Source organism: Carex rostrata, chromosome 8 (genome assembly GCF_964058835.1).
Source record: "Carex rostrata chromosome 8, lpCarRost1.2, whole genome shotgun sequence".
Taxonomy (NCBI): Eukaryota; Viridiplantae; Streptophyta; class Magnoliopsida; order Poales; family Cyperaceae; genus Carex; species Carex rostrata.
Window position 1 is genome coordinate 12,815,538 of NC_135925.1, and position 18,699 is coordinate 12,834,236.

Here is an 18,699-nt window from a genome sequence, read left to right on the forward strand (position 1 = left end):
TGCAAACAAGTATCTGTTAAGTGTATTCGTAACGGTTTAACCGCCGTTAACGATTAAACTGCCGTTAAGACCCTTTTTTACAACACTGGTCTAGTCATTGGCACCATGCCCCTATCTGATTTTTTTTATTAATAGAAAAATAAAATATTGACAACAGTGAACGCTTCTGTGAAAATTCAAAATCTAAAAAAATCATTATTAATCATAACATCCATGTTATCGACAATAACGTTCACGAGGGAGAACTATTTCTTCACATTTATTATATATATACTAGTGAAGTAGATCAGTTTCAATAATTTAGATTCATCATTTAAATTTATTTTAATTAGTTTTTTAGTTAAGCTCACAAAAAGCTTAGTAAGCTTAAGAGTACGTTAGTTCAACTCATATATAAGAAAAAAACGCTTCATTATATTCATGCTTTATTTAATAGAGGAGGGTTCAAATGCCTCCATGTTTTTGTGCCTCCATCATGCCTCCATCTCTATCTATCATTTTCAAAGTTCAAATAGTCGATCCGAACCGCTCAATCTAACCTTCATACTAAAATATGTTTGGAGACCAAATTTTATATTTTTAGGATTTTTTTTACTATTTTTTTAGATAGGTACAAAATCAGTAAATCTGAACCATCTAAAAACAATATTTTTGTACCTATCTAAAAAAATAGTAAAAAAATTCCTAAAAATATAAAATTTGGTCTCCAAACATATTTTAGTATGGAGGTTAGGTTGAGCGGTTCGGATCGACTGTTTGAACTTTGAAAATGATGGAGAGAGATGGAGGCATGATGGAGGCACAAAAACATGGAGGCATTTGAACCCTCCTCTATTTAATATCTTCTATGTAGGTGCGACCTTTATCTTTTGTACTACTTGCTTGGTCCTCTGTTTTCTTTATTTAAATTTTTTTGCAGTCCTTTTGAATGGTTCTGCTCAGAATTAATGTGTCAGAATTTGTGAAGTCAGGGTTTATAATCTATAGGGTTTGAAATGCTAATGTGCCCTCTTCAAGTCAAATTTATCCGAGATTTTTATATTTACCTAAAAAACAATATTTTTTATTAAAAATAACCACGATTTAGCGAAATTTTTAAAAATACCCAACCCGCGGAAAAAATCCGCGGCCCGGGATTTTTTATTCCGCCCCGTTGAAAAAATCCGCGGCCCGGGAATTTTAATAATTTTTTTTTTTTTTTTGAGATTATGCTTTTGAACCCAACTTTGCACCTCTGATTAACATAGCAAACCATCTTCAAAAATCATGAAAATTGACCGACATGCAATCTTGACATCGTAAAACATGACTGTGTAGTTTCACACAAAATCTCAAAACAGATCACGAGATATCATCTCTCAAAAATTGCCCGAACTGCTGAAGGAGTGCTTCTGAGCCCAACTTTGCACCTCTGATTAACATAGCAAACCATCTTCAAAAATCATGAAAATTGACCAACATGCAGTCTTGACATCCTAAAACATGACTGTGAAGTTTTATTTAAAATCTCTGAACAGATCGGGAGATATCATATCTCAAAAATTGCCCGAACTGCTGAAGGACTGCTTCTGAGCCCAACTTTGCACCTCTGGTTAACATAGCAAAGCATCTTCAAAAATCATGAAAATTTACCAACATTCATTCTTAACATCATAGAACATGACTGTGAAGTTTCACAAAATATCTCAAAACAGATCACGAGATATCATATCTCAAAAATTGCCCGAACTGCTGAAGGAGTGCTTCTGAGCCCAACTTTGCACATTTGGTTAACATAGAAAAGCATCTTCAAAAATCATGAAACTTGACCGACATATAGTCTTAACATCGTAGAACATGACTGTGTAGTTTCACAAAAAATCTCAAAACAGATCGGGAGATATCATATCTCAAAAATTGCCCGAACTGCTGAAGGACTGCTTCTGAGCCCAACTTTGCATCTTTGGTTAACATAGCAAAGCATATTCAAAAGTCATGAAAATTGACCGACATGCAGTCTTGTTCTACGATGTCAAGACTGCATGTTGGTCAATTTTCATGATTTTTGAAGATGCTTTCGTTTGTTAACCAGAGGTGCAAAGTTGGGCTCAGAAGCATTTCTTCAGCAGTTCGGGCAATTTTTGAGAGATGATATCTCGCGATCTATTTTGTGATTTTGTGTGAAACTTCAGATTCTTGCTCTACGATGTCAAAACTGAATGTCGGTCAATTTTCATAATTTTTGAAGATGTTTAGCTATGTTAACCAAAGGTGCAAAGTTGGGCTCAGAAGCACTCCTTAAGCAGTTCGGGCAATTTTTGAGATATGATATCTCGCGATCTGTTTTGAGATTTTTTGTGAAACTTCACAGTCATATTCTATGATGTTAATACTGCATGTCGGTCAATTTTCATGATTTTGGAAGATGCTTTGCTATGTTAACCAGAGATGCAAAGTTGGGCTCAGAAGCACTCCTTCAGCAGTTCGGACAATTTTTGAGATATGATATCTCGCGATTTGTTTTGAGACTTTTTGTGAAACTTAACAGTTATGTTCTACGATGTCAATACTGCATGTCGGTCAATTTTCATAATTTTGGAAGATGCTTTGGTATGTTAACTAGAGGTGCAAAGTTGGGCTCAGAAGCACTCCTTCAGCAGTTCGGGCAATTTTTGAGAGATGATATCTCGTGATCTGTTTTGAGATTTTGTGTGAAACTTGACAGTCTTGTTTTACGATGTCAAGTCTGCATTTCGGTCAATTTTCATGATTTTTGAAAATGATTTGCTATGTTAACCAGAGGTGCAAAGTTGGGCTCAAAAGCATAATCTCCAAAAAAAAAAAAAATTATTAAAATTCCCGGGCCGCGGATTTTTTCCACAGGGCGGAATAAAAAATCCCGGGCCGTGGATTTTTTCCGCAGGTTGGGTATTTTTAAAAATTTCGCCAAATCGTGATTATTTTTAATAAAAAATATTGTTTTTTGGGTAAATATAAAAATCTCGGCAAATTTATCACTAATGGTAACAAATTACAATGGATATTATTGCAGCTAAAGTAATTTCCTAAACAAAATCTCCAATTATTGCAACTTCTTACAACCATCCTAGTTCATTTATGTACCCATACATGAATGAATAGTTAGTAGTGTCAGGCTACAGTACCAATGCATGTGACTCTTCAGTAACAGTGACTATTTTGTGAATCCGAAAAGAACCTAGGAGCCCACATTCTGTGAATTATTTTTAATAAATCATAATTAAAACAAATATCTTTTTTTTTCTTTTTCTTTTTCTTTTTTTAAGAAAATTCATTGACTAATTGACTGATGAGTGGAAGACTGGATGGTGTATTGGTGTCCATGGAAGGACTCGTAATAACTAAGATTCGAGCTGTGTATATGTATTTTATAGGAAGATATAAATCAGTGTAATTTTAAGGATCATTCTTACAAATTATATAAGGCAAAAAGATAAAGCAAATTGATAGTAAGATAATTATTTTTTCACATTTGAAGTTGTGATAAAAATATTTCTTTCACTTTCTTCTTTTTCTAAACATGATCACAAAAATATATATAAGGAAACTTCGGAATGGAATCTGTTCCTTTTCTTGAGAAAAGGAGGACCCTCCTATTCTCTAATCCGAACCATTCAAAATCGACCAAACGGCTTCAATTTTTTTTTCTTTTATATCAATATAATCTATTAAAATGAATCAGATATAATTGAAGCCGTTTGATTGATTTTGAACGGATCGGATTGGAGAATAGGATGATCCTCCTTTTTCTCAAGAAAATGAGCAGATTCCATTCCGAAGTTTCCTTATATATATTTTTGTGGTCATGTCTAGAAAAACAAGAAAGTGAAAGAAACATTTTTATCACTACTTTAAATGTGAAAAAATAATTATCTTACTATCAATTTGTTTTATCCTTTTGCCCTATATAATTTGTAAGAGTGATCCTTAAAATTACACTCATATATATCTTCATATTTTATCTTCCTATCAAATACATATAGACAGCTCGAATCTTACTTATTACGAGTCCTTCCATGGACACCATCCACTCATCAGTCAACTAGTCAATGGCTTTCCATAAAAAAAAGAAAAAAAAAATCTAAAAAAATCCACTCATCAGTCAACTAGTCAACACTGCAGTGAATTTGAAGCGTGTTTGCACAATAATTTCATTTTAGTGGAGTCATGTCATCATGAATTTTCTTAAGAAGTTTCCTTATATTTTTGGGGTCATATCTAGAAAAAGAAGAAAGTGGAAGAAATGTTTTTATTTAATTCTTAAGAAGTTTCCTTATATTTTTGTGGTGATGTCTAGAAAAAAAAGAAAGTGAAAGAAATGTTTTTATTTAATTCTTAAGAAGTTTCCTTATATTTTTGTGGTGATGTCTAGAAAAAGAAGATTTATTAATTTCTTAAGAAGTTTTCTTATAATTTTGTGGTCATGTCTAGAAAAAGAAGAAATTGAAAGAAATATTTTTAACACTGCTTTAAATGTGAAAAAATTATTATCTTACTATCAATTTGCTTTATCCTTTTGCCCTATATAATTTGTTAGCAGGGGCTGAACTAGAAATTTTTTTGGAGGAGGGTTCCACTGCACCTCCTTTTCATGCTCCTAACCTGATCCTAAATCTGGGCCAACCATCTTATTTTGATCAATGAATCAGATTGTTTTTAATCACGACGTTTCATTTCCGAAAAAGCACTCCTCAACTTCTTCTTTTGCTCTCCAGTGACCACATATTACTGTTTCTCTCCTGTGATTGAAATTGCCATCTGATTATGGATAATCAGATGATCGCCTCCTCCTCCTTGCGATGCACTTTCATGTTCCGTCGAACCCTGGTCGCCGCCATCATCAGTCTCTATTCTCTGACATAATCTACTTTCTAAATTTATATTAAATTTCTTTAAATTTGCATAGAGTAATAATGAAATTCAACTCTGAAGTACTCCTCATAAGATGGTGTGCAAAACTTCAGAAATTCTCTATAAATTTTTGTTAGTTTAGTAACAGTCAGCTTGCTTTGATTTAAAAAATAATGAAATTACAAGCTGTCTCTGATTTTAGAACCATCCAGTATTTACATGAGGTATTAAATTGCATACTGGAGGTACTGAGATGAAATCTCCAAATTAGAATCTAGACAGTACTGAGACGCAATCTCTGTTTTTAGTTTACTTTGTTTTTTTATGTTTCAAATTCCTCTCAATACCCTTTATAAAAAATTAGACATGATCAAATACATAAGGTTTATGGTCTGTATCTAAAATCTGTTCAAATATCAAAATATTTTTCTCAATTTGTTGCACAAAAAAGCATATTTCTTTTTTGCAAATAAAGCTATTTCATCTATATGCTTGAATTGAGCAAGAAACAAATATTATTTCACCAATTCAAGGATAATAGCATTCCAACTATACTCCACAGCAAGCTAGATTACTATTGCAAAGCAACATTTTTTTTGTGTGCTTATCTGCAAATATAAAAATTAATTCAAATGAGCCAATATTTGACTTTTGATGGTCATATAACCAAAAGTATTGGCAAGTAGTTCCAGGAATATTTTTGTGAATACCTGTTGTGAGTACAGAGTGCATGTCTTAGCTTTCTAGTTTAGATTTGGTAAAATTCAGCTTGCATAATTTTCATATTAGTCTTCCTTTATGTAAGCTTATGTCATACTTGTTGTCATTAAATATTTGTTTGTATTTCAGAAGATGCTTCTATTGAGGATGAAATGGAGATAGATAATTCTTGCGAACATAATACAAATAAGAATGATTCTACATTCAAGAAGAGTGATAATGATTTTCATTTAAGAATGATCCTAACTATTATATTTTTGTCTGATTCTTTTGTTTCAGATTTCATTTTGTCTTTCTGAGTTATAAAATAATGTAGAGAAAAACGTACAGTACTTGAAAGCCTTGATTTGAGTTTTCTAAATGTAGTTGTGCTTATGAAAAAAGTACAACACTTGTTATTTTGGATGTAGTGATGCTTAATTTGACAATTGTTCCATATTTACCCTTGTAGTCATCATACTATGATACTCTTGTTAGCTTTTGATAAATTAAAATTGATGTTAGTTTGGATAATATTTACTATTTTCTCACTTTATTATCAAAGTAGTTGTTCTTGTGAAACAGTACCATTTTCTATGGTACTCTTGTTATGTACTGGCATGTGTTGTAATGTGCTAAGCATAATTTGTATGTACTGGTACATCATCTCTTGTTATGTACTAGTACATCATACTATGAGACTCTTGTTAGCTTACAATAAATCAAAACTTATCATAATCTGTTCTAGTATAATTTTGAAATGGGCAATTGATGAATTGTAGCATCAGGATCTCACATCATGTAAATACCCAAATTAAGACATCTTAATTGGCAAGTACCAGTAAAAGATAATAACAACATCCCAAAACAAAATTGAATAGATATATGGATAATAAAAAATACATATGAATGTTTCCATCTCTAAAAACTTATAACATGTCCCCAAAAACCTTAACTACACACTTCAAAATGAAGAACAAAATCAAGGAGTCTTTTCTTCATCTAGCAGCACGTATCACTTTAAGCCGCTTTCTGCCTGTCAAGTTCTAGTATGAAACCTAATTCTTAACTTTAGTTTTCCAACAAAACTCTGAATGAAAAACAACTTTTCATTAGAAAATGTTTTAGATTTGGTCACTCAATAATTCTGCATCCAGAGAAGTATCAGTTATCACCTAACCAAAAATGTAAATTTGGTATGCTTAATTAAAGTTTTAGACATGTGATGAATTTTCAACTGGAAAATCTAAATCCGCTTCTAATAATGACAATATTGTAAAATATATATGAGTGAGTCTATGGTAATATGCATCTCACGGGTTGTTACCGTGCTACGGCTCTATATTCGAGTTTTCAAATTCTAACGGTCAATCCGAACCATTCATCTTGTTCTCCATATTAATATGTGTTTGGAGACCAAATTTCACATTTTTTTTTTTAAATTTTACTTTTTTTTAGAGATTTAGAAAATCACTTGATCTGAAAATTCTGGACCATCCAAAAACAGTGATTTTCAATAAATCGAAAAAAATAGTAAAAAAAAATTCAAAAAACGTAAAATTTGGTCTCCAAATACATATTAATATGGAGAACAAGATGAACAGTTCGGATCGACCGTTAGGATTTGAAAACTCGAATAGAGCCATAGCACGGTAACAAATCGTAATATGCATAGTACCATAGACTCACTCAATATATATTAGCAGTAGAATATCCTATAAAATCTACAATTTTTCAGTTGAAATTAACACATTTGAATTTCCTGTAAAATGATAAAGTGATATAATGTATGATTTTTTTTTATTTTCTTCCTTTCTGTAATCCATTACTGTAATTAAAAGTTGGTGGTAGACCACATATTTCAAAATCTGAAAAAAAAAATGATAAAAGGGTAACGTATCAGAACTTTTTCCTCTTAATCATTGATGCCTCAAGTTTCAGAGAGTTCATAGGGTGAAAATGGAGAGCAAAGGTGAGCAGTTTAGGTTGTCCTCAGTTGCGTGGAAAGGGCGCACAAATTCTCCTCATTTTTTACGAAGGGGTTGTGTGCGAGATCAAGAGGGTGAGAGTGAGAAAAAGAGTTGTGTGAGAGAGCGTTTGAGAGAGAACAGAACGCGAAGGAGAGTTTTTCTTTCACGCTGGAGATCTCTAATCATTGAGAGAGAAAGGAGGCACAGGAGGCGTCCAGTACAGGATGATGACTTTTTGCTATAATCAACACTCTGATTTGCACAACTTTTTATGCGGATTTAGGAGCAGGTTAGGAGCAGGAAAGGAGGGTGCAGTGGAACCCTCCTCATTTTTTTTATAGAGTGATTGAAAATTAAAATATATAATTGTAGTGATTGAGATTTAAATTCAAGACCTCTCAACTATAAAATAAAGTTTTAACCACTAGGCTACAACTAGAGTTTGAATAAAACCCGGGTCGGGTATACCCGATCATACCCACCCGTACCCGTCGCCCGGGGTATCCGTGCCCGAGCCCGGATATGGGTCGGGTACTCGGGTACGCGGATACGGGCAAAAACCGGACCGGACCCGTTATTTTGGACCAATACCCAACCATACCCTACCCGAGTTTACCCGTACCCGACTAAACCCGTACCCGACTACCCGTACCCAACTACCCGTACCCGTACCCGTATACCCGACCACTGTTTATCTCATTTCAAAATTCAAAAAATCTGATTTTCCCCCCCAAACCAGAAAAAAAAAGCAAAAAAAAAAAAAAAAAAACCAACAAAAAACCAGCAAAAAAAAAAAACCAACAAAAAAAAAAAAAAAAAAATACTCGTACCCGTACCCGCCTTACCCGTCAAGGGTACACGGGTAAGGGTATAGGACGGGTAGGGTATGGTTTTTGAAAATTATACCCGCCATACCCGTACCCGTCCCGGGTATACCCGGGGTACCCGTACCCGCCCGAGTATAAATACACTAGCTACAACTAAACATATGTCATTTATTGAGGATGGCTAAACTATATAAAAAGTAAAAAAAAAAATTCAATTCAATATCTATAATTAAAACTTTAAAATCATAGAGGTGACTTAGCCGTCTTTAACTAAGCCTTAGATCCACCTCTGTTTATAAGAGTGATCCTTAAAATTACACTGATATACATCTTTATATTTTATCTTCCTATAAAATACATATAGACAGCTCGAATCTTAGTTATTACAAGCCCTTCCATGGACACCATCCAATCATCCACTCATCAGTCAACTAGTCAATGACTTTCCTTAAAAAAAGAAAAAGAACAAAGATAGTCATTTTTCTCCATTTTTTAAAAGGGGAATTGAATTAGGCTATGTTTTAGTCTAGTCATTGGCACCATGCCACCATCCGATTTTTTTTATTAATAATATATATATATATATATATATATATATATATATATATATATATGTAGATGGGCTATGGTGCATGCAATGCATGGAGGGGTTTGTGCATTGGACCATAAATCTAAAATTCAAAATCCAAATGGCCGATCCAAACTGTTCATCTTGTTCTCCATATTAATATGTGCTTGGAGACCAAATTTTACATTTTTCTGAATTTTTTTACTATTTATTAAGTATTTTACAAAATTGTTGATCCAACAGTGGCTGCTGATTTTACTGTTTTGTTAAGCCACCGTTGGATCAACAATTTTGTAAAATACTTAATAAATAGTAAAAAAAATTCAGAAAAATGTAAAATTTGGTCTCCAAGCACATATTAATATGGAGAACAATATGAACGGTTTGGATAGGCCATTTGAATTTTGAATTTTAGATTTATGGTCCAATGCACAAACCCCTCCATGCATTGCAATGCACCATAGCCCATCTCTCTCTCTCTCTCTCTCTGTATATATATATATATGAGGGATCCGATTACACCCTTTTTGTGGCACAAATTATAGTTAATATTACTAAAATCCCTCCTCAACATTTGTTATCTAAATAATTAACAACTGAAACTATGAACGAACCTGAACATACTAATAAAAAAGAATATTTTATCTTATCAAAATTGAAGTAAAATTGTAAAAAGATTCATATAGCTCAAATTAAGTAATGTATTAAATTTGAAGATATCAAATAATTTGATAAGATGTCAAATGCTAATAAAATATTTTTCAAAGATGTCATCATTTGATATTCCTAAAAATAAAATGATCATTCATCATGATTCTTAAATAAGGAAATAAGGAATGGGATACAGCTGGAGAGGAGAAGTAAGGAAATTAATAAATTGATTTTTCTCCCCAATTTTGTTCTCTATTCAATTTTAATTGGCAACAGTATGTGTGGCGAGTATATTTCTAACTAAATTTAGATTTCTACACATAAAAAAAAATGCATTTAATCAAAAGAAAAACAAATTATTTGATTGGAGGGCTAATATTAAATCTAAAATTTCATCTTTTAATCATAGCCATTGGTGAATCAAGACGTTTATGTGCATATATAAGAATGGAGATATAATCCTGATGGAGTCCGCTACAATACGGAAACAGTGATAGCTACAGTAAGACCGACAGATAGGGCCCATCTATTATATATATAATTTTTGTACTGCTACAGTACATCTCTGTTTTGATCCGTCTGATGCAGATTTCATGCTTGAGATCTTCTTTTGAAGGCTCTACAGTACATCTCTATAGGTGCCGATATTTTGTCTTCCTTTCTCTATAAGGCTCTTAAGCGGTCCAACTCATCTCTTACTCTCTCCTTCAATCTGGAACTCTCCTCCTCTACCAACAACAAGCTCTCCACTCCACCTCTACCAACAAGCTCTCCACTCCAAGTTCTCTACGGTTTCCCCGAAGCTTCCGACCAAGCTCAAATTTGCTATTCTTCTCCGTCAACTTAGCTTGCGACTTCCACTCTAAACCCTTCTCTACTTCCCTCAAGTCTGATTGTTTCTGTTGATTCTATCTCTCAAGCGCATAGTGCGGTTTCTTCGTATCTATCTCTTGCTTAATTTTTCTCTCTCAAGCGTACCTCTCTTTTTTCTTCCCATTATTTCTCTCATTCTCTCCTCTCCACTGACCTTCTCCTCCTCTGCTAACTTCCTTCGACCCTTCAACGCTTTTTCCTTCCCTTCTCCTTCTCTGCTCATCTCCCTACCTTCAAGGCAATAATCCATAAGGTAATGAATTGATTTTTATCTATAACTACCTTTAAAATTAGCAAAGTTGCTTCCATAATTTCAGTTAATAATTCAAGGAATAAGGTAGTGGGGCTACACTGGGGTTTAGTTTAAAGTTAAATTGGTTGTAATTGAGCCTCTTTTAGGTTTATAATAAAAAGGTTGTCATACCACCGATTAATTAAATAATCAATTTGTTAAGGTGCCCCAATTTTGCCCCGTCAAATGAGGGGTGTCAATGACACCCTTTTACCCGTTTATCCGACTTGTATCATATCTGAAAACTTCGAGTAAGGATAAGATTTTTTTTTTCCGCCAACTAATCGGGTACGAGTAAGGATGATGATTTATTTTCGTTATCTTACCCGTTTTCGTATAAGTTAGCTTTTAAAAATAAAATTATATATATAGATATATATTTGTATGAAGATGATACATCACTACAGCAAAACAGAGCTTTAGCGACCGGTGATAACGCCGGTCGCTGATGCTAATTTTTTCCCCAAAAATAAAGATTTTCACTCAAATTCAGGCGACCAATAATATCAGCGACCGGCGACCGCACCGATCGCTGAAAGTGTTTTTTTTTTATTTGATCGCTAAAATATTTTTGGGGTAAAAAAAATAAGGCGCCAGAACCATCTTCGCGCACAGTCCTCCGCGAAAATCAAAACCCTTCCCCAAAACCATCTCCTGCGCCAAATCCCGCTCAGCCCTAAACCCTCTCCACCATTTCTCTCTCGCCTCAGACCAACGGCCCTCGGCTTGTCTCTCTCTCGCTCTCTCGCCTCTCTTGACGCACCATCTCTCTCTCTCTTTCTCTCGATGCTGGTCAGAGGGCTGCCTGGGACGCGGCAGCTCCATGGCCGAACGCTGGAAGCGATGCGCCTCCGCCGCTGCCATCGTACCGTCGTCCACCGCACCACTCCTTCCCTCCTTGGGATGCTCAATCAGGTCCGAGCTTTTTTTTTTCTCTGCCTTTCTAACATTTATTTCTTTGGTTTCTATTATGTACTGTCTGGAGTTGATTGGAGTGTTATAAATTGAGGATTTGGTGAAATTCAGGTCTGTTTGGTTTTATTTATCCAGTTGAAGTCAACTTTGGAGTAATCTGGTTTCGAGTAATCTGGCATTGCCCCAAAGCCCTCAACTTTTCAAGCAAATGCTTATGGTATCTGGTTTCGAGAAATATTACCATATTGCAAGGTAATATTCATCATTTCTCTTGTTTATACAAATTTTGTAACTTATAATGTTATTTGGGGCACCTTTCTGTCTTTTAAAATTCTTAATATATTATCAGTGGATGAAAAATATTATACTTATATATAATGTTATATGGAGCACCCTTCTGTCTTTTAAAATTCTCAATCTAATATTTTAATTTCTATTATTGTTCATCTTTAAACAAAGTGACCTCTGTAAAACAGATGCTTTAGAGATGAGAATCTGAGAGCTGACAGACATCCTGAGTTCACACAATTGGATATGGAAATGTCTTTTATAAGCTTGTAAGCTTGTAACATTGTAGAAAAATATCAATGTGTGTATATATATGTGTTGGTTTTTTATTTATGTTATATGATATCATGTTGTATGTCAATATTGAATTGTTGTATGATATTTGATATTAAATTCGAATCGAGCTATTATGTATGTTATGATTATTTGATATTATATTCGAATTGAGCTATTATTTGATATTATTGTTTGATCGATGTGAATGTTTGGTACGTGTGGTACCAATTATTAAATGGTGCAAATTTAAATAATAAAAAATATTCCAAAAACCTGTCAGAAGGGTATCAACGACTATTTTTTTTGGTCACAGATACCCTTTTATGACATCAGCAAAAAAACAACAGCGACAAAAAAAATTGGTCGCAGAAAAAATATCAGCGACCGGTGACGTCATCGGTTGAGTATCTGCGACAATGCTTTCAGCAATCGGACTATTAGCGACCGAAATCAGCTTTCAGCGACCGGCGACGTGACTATCAGCGATCGAAAAACCGGTATCTGATAGTCTTTTCTGCTGTAGTGCATGATACAATAAATTTTTTGTATTTTATTAAATTTTCATAATATTCATTATTATTTTTTTCTTATTTTGAAAAATATTTTATCAAAAACACAAATCGAAATGTTAATGACATTTTTTTATCCGTTTACTCAACCCGTACTGTATTTGAAAATACGGATAAGGGTAAATATTTTTTTTCATTATCATAACGAGTAAGAGTATGAAAATATCATCACCCGACCCGTACCATACCCGTTGACACCCCTACGTCAAATACATCATTAGCAATCCAATTATTATTTTTACAGATTTTTGTGTGTTTCTATGAGTTGTACACAGTACATATATAGCAAAGTATTTTCAATATATAATTATTGCATTTTATTTTCAATATACTAGCCATAATCACATATTCAAAGTCAAATGTATATATGGGCAAAAGTTTGACTTCACCTTACACTTATGTTGATTTTTTTTTTTTTTTGAAAAAATAGGTGATATGTACAGGCTTGTTTAGCCCGGACGGGTCTTACTTTCCCGTCTCTCTTTTTTTTTTTTTCTTTTTTTTTTTCTCGGATAGGTCTTACTTTGCCGTCCGGCTTTGTTTTATTTTTCTCCATTGAATTGGTTAACGATGGGTTATATAGGACCTTAAGCCAGACGGGATAATACGACCAGTTCTATCTATTTCTCGATAGAAACCAAAATTTATCCCCTTTTTCGATATTTTATTATTTTATTTTCTATTAATAAAAAAATCGGCTCGTTTGTCAGGTCATGCCTCGTCCCTCCCTTATCGGTTCGGGTCGGGTTGGGTTCGGATTTTATCAAACTAGGATGCACGGAGAAGGATACGTGGCACGTCCCTCGCGCCGCACCTCTGTCACCTCCACTGCTTCAGACGGTGCCCCTTTCCTTTCCTCACTTCCATACAAAGAAAGGTATCTCACTCTCATTCTCCCCCCTCCATTCATGAGTGCTGACTGGAGAAGACATGGCGAGCCTGCTGCCTCGGTTCCTCCGTAGATCCTCTCGTGTCTCCGCTGATTTCGCCTCTTCAATCCATCTCCATCTCCGTTCCGTTCCTTTTGATCGTCTCTCTTATCCATTTACACATCGGTGCATTTATCTCTTCGCCTCTCTCTTTCTCTGAAATCTTCGGTGTTAGCTTGGTCCATTTGTTATGCGCATTATCTCTTTTTACTTCTTGTTTTTACCCTGGATAAAACATTAGCATGCTTAATTCAGAAAATCACTCATATGCTGCCATTAGAATTCATGTAACTGACCAAAGAGGACTATTCATATTTTGCTGAAAATGTGAAAAAACTCAGTAGACTCTTATGTTCAGTGTTTTAAAATGCGGCCGCATATGCGTATGCGGTCGGCAGCCGTGTTCAGAATGCCCATGCGATTTTTTCATGCGGCCGCATATGCGGTCATGCGGATTAAAAATGCGGCCATGCGGTCCGAATATGCGGCCATGCGGACTGAAATATGCGGCCATACAGTTTTTCCATGCGGTTTTAATAATTTGATTGTATTTTAATTAAAATTTATATTAAAAAAATCAAAAAAGTATTGTTGGTTATGTTATTATGTGAAAATAAATTCAAATATATGAATATGAATATATATATATATATATATATATATATATATATATATATAGAGATGGGCTATGGTGCATTGCAATGCATAGGCCATATTGTGCATTGGATCATAAATCACCGATTCAAAGTCCAAATGACCGATCCAAACCGTTCATCTTGTTCTCCATATTAATATGTGCTTGGAGACCAAATTTTACATTTTTTGGAATTTTTTTACTATTTATTAAGCCACTTTGAAAATCGCTGATCCAACGGTGACTGTTTGGAACAGTAAAATCAGAAGCCACCGTTGGATCAGCGATTTTCAAAGTGGCTTAATAAATAGTAAAAAAATTCCAAAAAATGTAAAATTTGGTCTCCAAGCACATATTAATATGGAGAACAAGATGAACGGTTTGGATCGGTCATTTGGACTTTGAATCGGTGATTTATGGTCCAATGCACACCATGGCCTATGCATTGCAATGCACCATAGCCCATCTCTATATATATATATATATATATATATATATATATATATATACGTGAATTTTTATTTTAAAATCCGCATATGCGGTATGCAGCCTTCCGCATGCATGAACAAAACCGCATTTTAAAACACTGCTTATGTTACATATTTGAATGCGATCTGTTTACTTCTCCTTCCCATTAATGATGGACATATGCACGAGGATAGTAAACATTGTGAGCGAATCAAATTTTTTCTTGGTTCACAGATTTTGTATGTGATATACTCAGATTAAAAAATTTCCGATTTCCCATAATAGAGTTGGCAAATTAGATTTTGGTTTTACTAAATAAAAAGAAGCCGCTAATCAGACCTTTAATGACTAACCAGTATAGCACCATCTGGCAGGTTACCATAATAATCAGACCTTTTTTTGTTGTTGTTGGAGCTAAGGTTAAACCTAAGTTTAGCCATATTTAAGCATTTGAACTTCAAATCGAAGAAAAGGAAGCAATTAATGACATTTGGCTGGTATATTGTATTTCATCTTTTTATGTTAATATTTTATTTAGGAGCCTGATAATTGTACTTCAGGTAAAATTTCTGAGCGTGTCATCCAAGTAGTTCAACAGAAAAAACTTTCAATGTTATCTAATTTTTATTTTTAGCACTAATATCCAAACATTTAAGCTCTATTTATAAGTTATAACATTTTACAATACTACTCATAAGCATTTAAATATCTATCTGCAAGCATTAAAATTATAAATCTTTATAGTTTTAACTCCTAACTACTTTTATTTTCAAGCTAAAAACAGACAGATTCCTTTCACCAACTTTTTTTTATTTTTTCTCTGATCATTCTCATCCATTTTCTCGACGATCTATGATGAATTTTGCCAATCTAAAATTATGAACGTTTTTTTATCCGATTTTCTCTTTCAAATGAGATCCATGAAGAATAACTTTCAAGTTATATTTTTGTCGTAATTTTTTTTACTACTTTAAATTTTTGTGACTTTCAATTTTTTTTTAATTTGGCTTCAAAATAATTTAAACCTCTCTTCACAAGCATATAAACCTCATTAATAGTACTTTAAATCTCTAGAATAAAACATATAAAACTCACGTAGAAAGAATTAAAACCTCAACAATAGCATTTCAAAGCATATAAACCTTAACAATAACCCTGCATTTACAAAGCATATAACCTTCATGTACAAAGAATTAAAACCTCAACAATAATATTTCAAAGTATATAAACCTCATGTACAAAACCTTAAAAATTTTAATGGTTGAAGACTAAGATTTAAAAACATGAAAATTTAAGTGCTCGTGAGTTTTACTTTAAAAAAAATAATTGATTTTAAAATTACTCAAAAGTATTTCTTTATAGGTCTTATTTGAAAGATAAAATCGAACAGAAAATGTTAGTATTTTTAGATTCGTAAAATTCATCACGGATCATCGGAAAAAATTATAATGATCAGAAAAAAAAAAAAAAAAAAAAGTGAATGAAATGAATATTTCCGTTTTTGGCTTGAAAACAACAGTTAGGAGTCAAAACTATGCAGATTTAAAATTTTAATGATTTCAGACAGAGGTTTATATGCTTACGAGTAGCATTGTAAAATGTTATAAATATAGTTTTAAATATTTTGATATCAGCGCTGGAAATGAAAGTTTTTTCTATTAAACTACTTGAGGGACGCGCTGGAGTATGATGGCTCGGGGTACCAGAACATCTCTCTTTTACTTATTATTTCTCGTTTTGTGTAGGTGGTACAATATGGCAGTTTTATTTCCGGACCAGCTAACTATTTTGCTGCCATGACCAAAACAACAAACAAAGAGCCTGGAACGCTGTCAATCCGAACCAAAGCATTGTCTAGTAAGATCCTCTCTTCATTCATAACCAAAACAACAAACAAGGAGCCTGAAATAGCGAACATGAATTTCTTCAACCGAATTATCCTTGGAATATTTCCTCAAAAATAAATTATCTCAGTGATTTTGCAATTTCACCCCATGTTCTTTGAATATTTACTATATATCAACTAATGTGGAACTGCCTTCCAGGCTTTTCATTTGAATTGAAATGTAGTATCAAAAATATTAATCAACTATTTACTATATTCATAAGTGCAGTAGAGATTGTGTAATTCCTTTTAAAAACTCACGAATAATTGCATATTAAAAAACAAAATTTTGTATTTAAAAATTAATGTAAAACAAAATTTCAGATTTCACTAAAAAAATATTGTAAAACAAAAACTCATATTTTTTAAAAAATTTAATTCAATTTTCGGCTCAATAAAAAAGTTTCTATAAAAGAAAATTATCATAACTGTCATATTGCAATAAAATTGGTTAAACACGAGTTTCTCTTAATGTATTTAACTGACACACTACATTTTCATCACGTCCGAATGACGCCCCGTTTGTCAGGAATTCACATCCTCTGAGATATCTCATATGTAACGTGACTTTTTGGAGAATCTCAACCGTTAAAGTATATCCTGCACGCATCTTAAAGCTCAAATAATATTGGCCCCCTGCGCTATCCTGAATAGGAAACGGAGACATGGGTCACGCAAAATATGAGATATCTCAGAGGATTCGCACTCGTTTGTCAGGTCATGGCACGTCCCTCCCTTATCGGTTCGGGTCGGGTTGGGTTCGGGTTTTATCAAACTAAGATGCACGGAGAAGGATACGTGGCACCGTCTCTCGCGCCGCTCCTCTGTTGCCTCCACCGCTTCAGACGGTGGTCCTTTCCTCACTTCCATACAAAGAAAGGCATCGCATCTCCCCCCTCCATTCATGAGTACCGACTGGAGAAGACATGGCGACCCTGCTGCCTCGGTTCCTCCGTAGATCCTCTCGCGACTCCGCTGGTTTCGCCTCTTCAATCCATCTCTGTTCCGTTCCTTTTGATCGTCTCTCCTCTCCATTTACACATCGGTGCATTTATCTCTTCGTCTCTCTCTTTCTCTGAAATCTTCGGTGTTAGCTTGGTCCATTTGTTATGCGCATTATCTCTTTTTACTTCTTGTTTTTACCCTGGAAATAAAACATTAGCATGCTTAATTCAGAAAATCACTAATATGCTGCCATTAGAATTCATGTAACTGACAAAAGCGGACTATTCATGTTTTGTTGAAAATGTAAAAAAACTCAGTAGACTCTTATGTTGCATATTTGAATGCGATCTGTTTACTTCTCCTTCCCATTAATGACGAACATATGCACGAGGATAGTAAACATTGTGAGCGAATCAAATTTTTTCTTGGTTCACAGATTTTGTATGTGTGATGTACTCAGATTAAAAAATTTCCAATTTCCCATAATAGAGTTGGCAAATTAGATTTTGGTTTCACTAAATAAAAAGAAGCCGCTAATCAGACCTTTAATGACTAACCAGTATAGCACCATCTGGCAGGTTACCATAATAATTAGACCTTTTTATGTTGTTGTTGGAGATTAGGTTAAACCTAAGTTTAGACACATTTAAGCATTTAAACTCCAAATTGAAGAAAAGGAAGCAATTAATGACATTTGACTGGTATATTGTATTTCAACTTTTTATGTTAATATTTTACTTATTATTTCTCATTTTGTGTAGGTGGTGCAATATGGCAGTTTTATTTCCAGACCAGCTAACTATTTTGGTGCCATGACCAAAACAACAAACAAAGAGCCTGGAACGCTGTCAATCCGAACCCAAGCATTGTCTAGTAAGAGCCTTTCTTCATTCATAACGGTTGATTTTCTGAGTTTTAGACAGAGAGATGAATGAGAAAATTGTATATTTCATACTTAATCTAATTTGTACAGTGGGTTTCTTATATAGTTGGAGAAAAATAAATATAACGGTAATATGCCTATCCTATACAGTAAGCTAC

General features: G+C 33.8%; 1 protein-coding gene and 1 long non-coding RNA gene across 4 annotated transcripts in view; both read left to right on the forward strand.

Moving 5' to 3' along the window:
• The first annotated feature begins 10,292 nt into the window (after positions 1-10,292).
• On the forward strand, positions 10,293-12,411 carry LOC144558519 (uncharacterized). Its single transcript, XR_013512934.1, has 3 exons — positions 10,293-11,664; positions 11,800-11,916; positions 12,141-12,411. It is a non-coding gene; the product is annotated as an uncharacterized LOC144558519 (long non-coding RNA).
• A 1,262-nt stretch (positions 12,412-13,673) lies between these two features.
• LOC144557935 (Protein kinase superfamily protein) overlaps positions 13,674-18,699 on the forward strand; it is a 79,672-nt gene continuing 74,646 nt past the window's right edge. The window contains exon 1 of one of the 3 annotated variants that reach the window (XM_078306607.1): positions 13,674-13,852. In XM_078306607.1, the coding sequence (XP_078162733.1) occupies positions 13,728-13,852 (125 nt within the window). In that variant the 5' untranslated portion in view covers positions 13,674-13,727. Of the gene's footprint in view, positions 13,853-17,475; positions 17,759-18,699 lie in introns of those variants that run through there. The other 2 variants (XM_078306604.1, XM_078306606.1) reach the window with 2 other exon arrangements.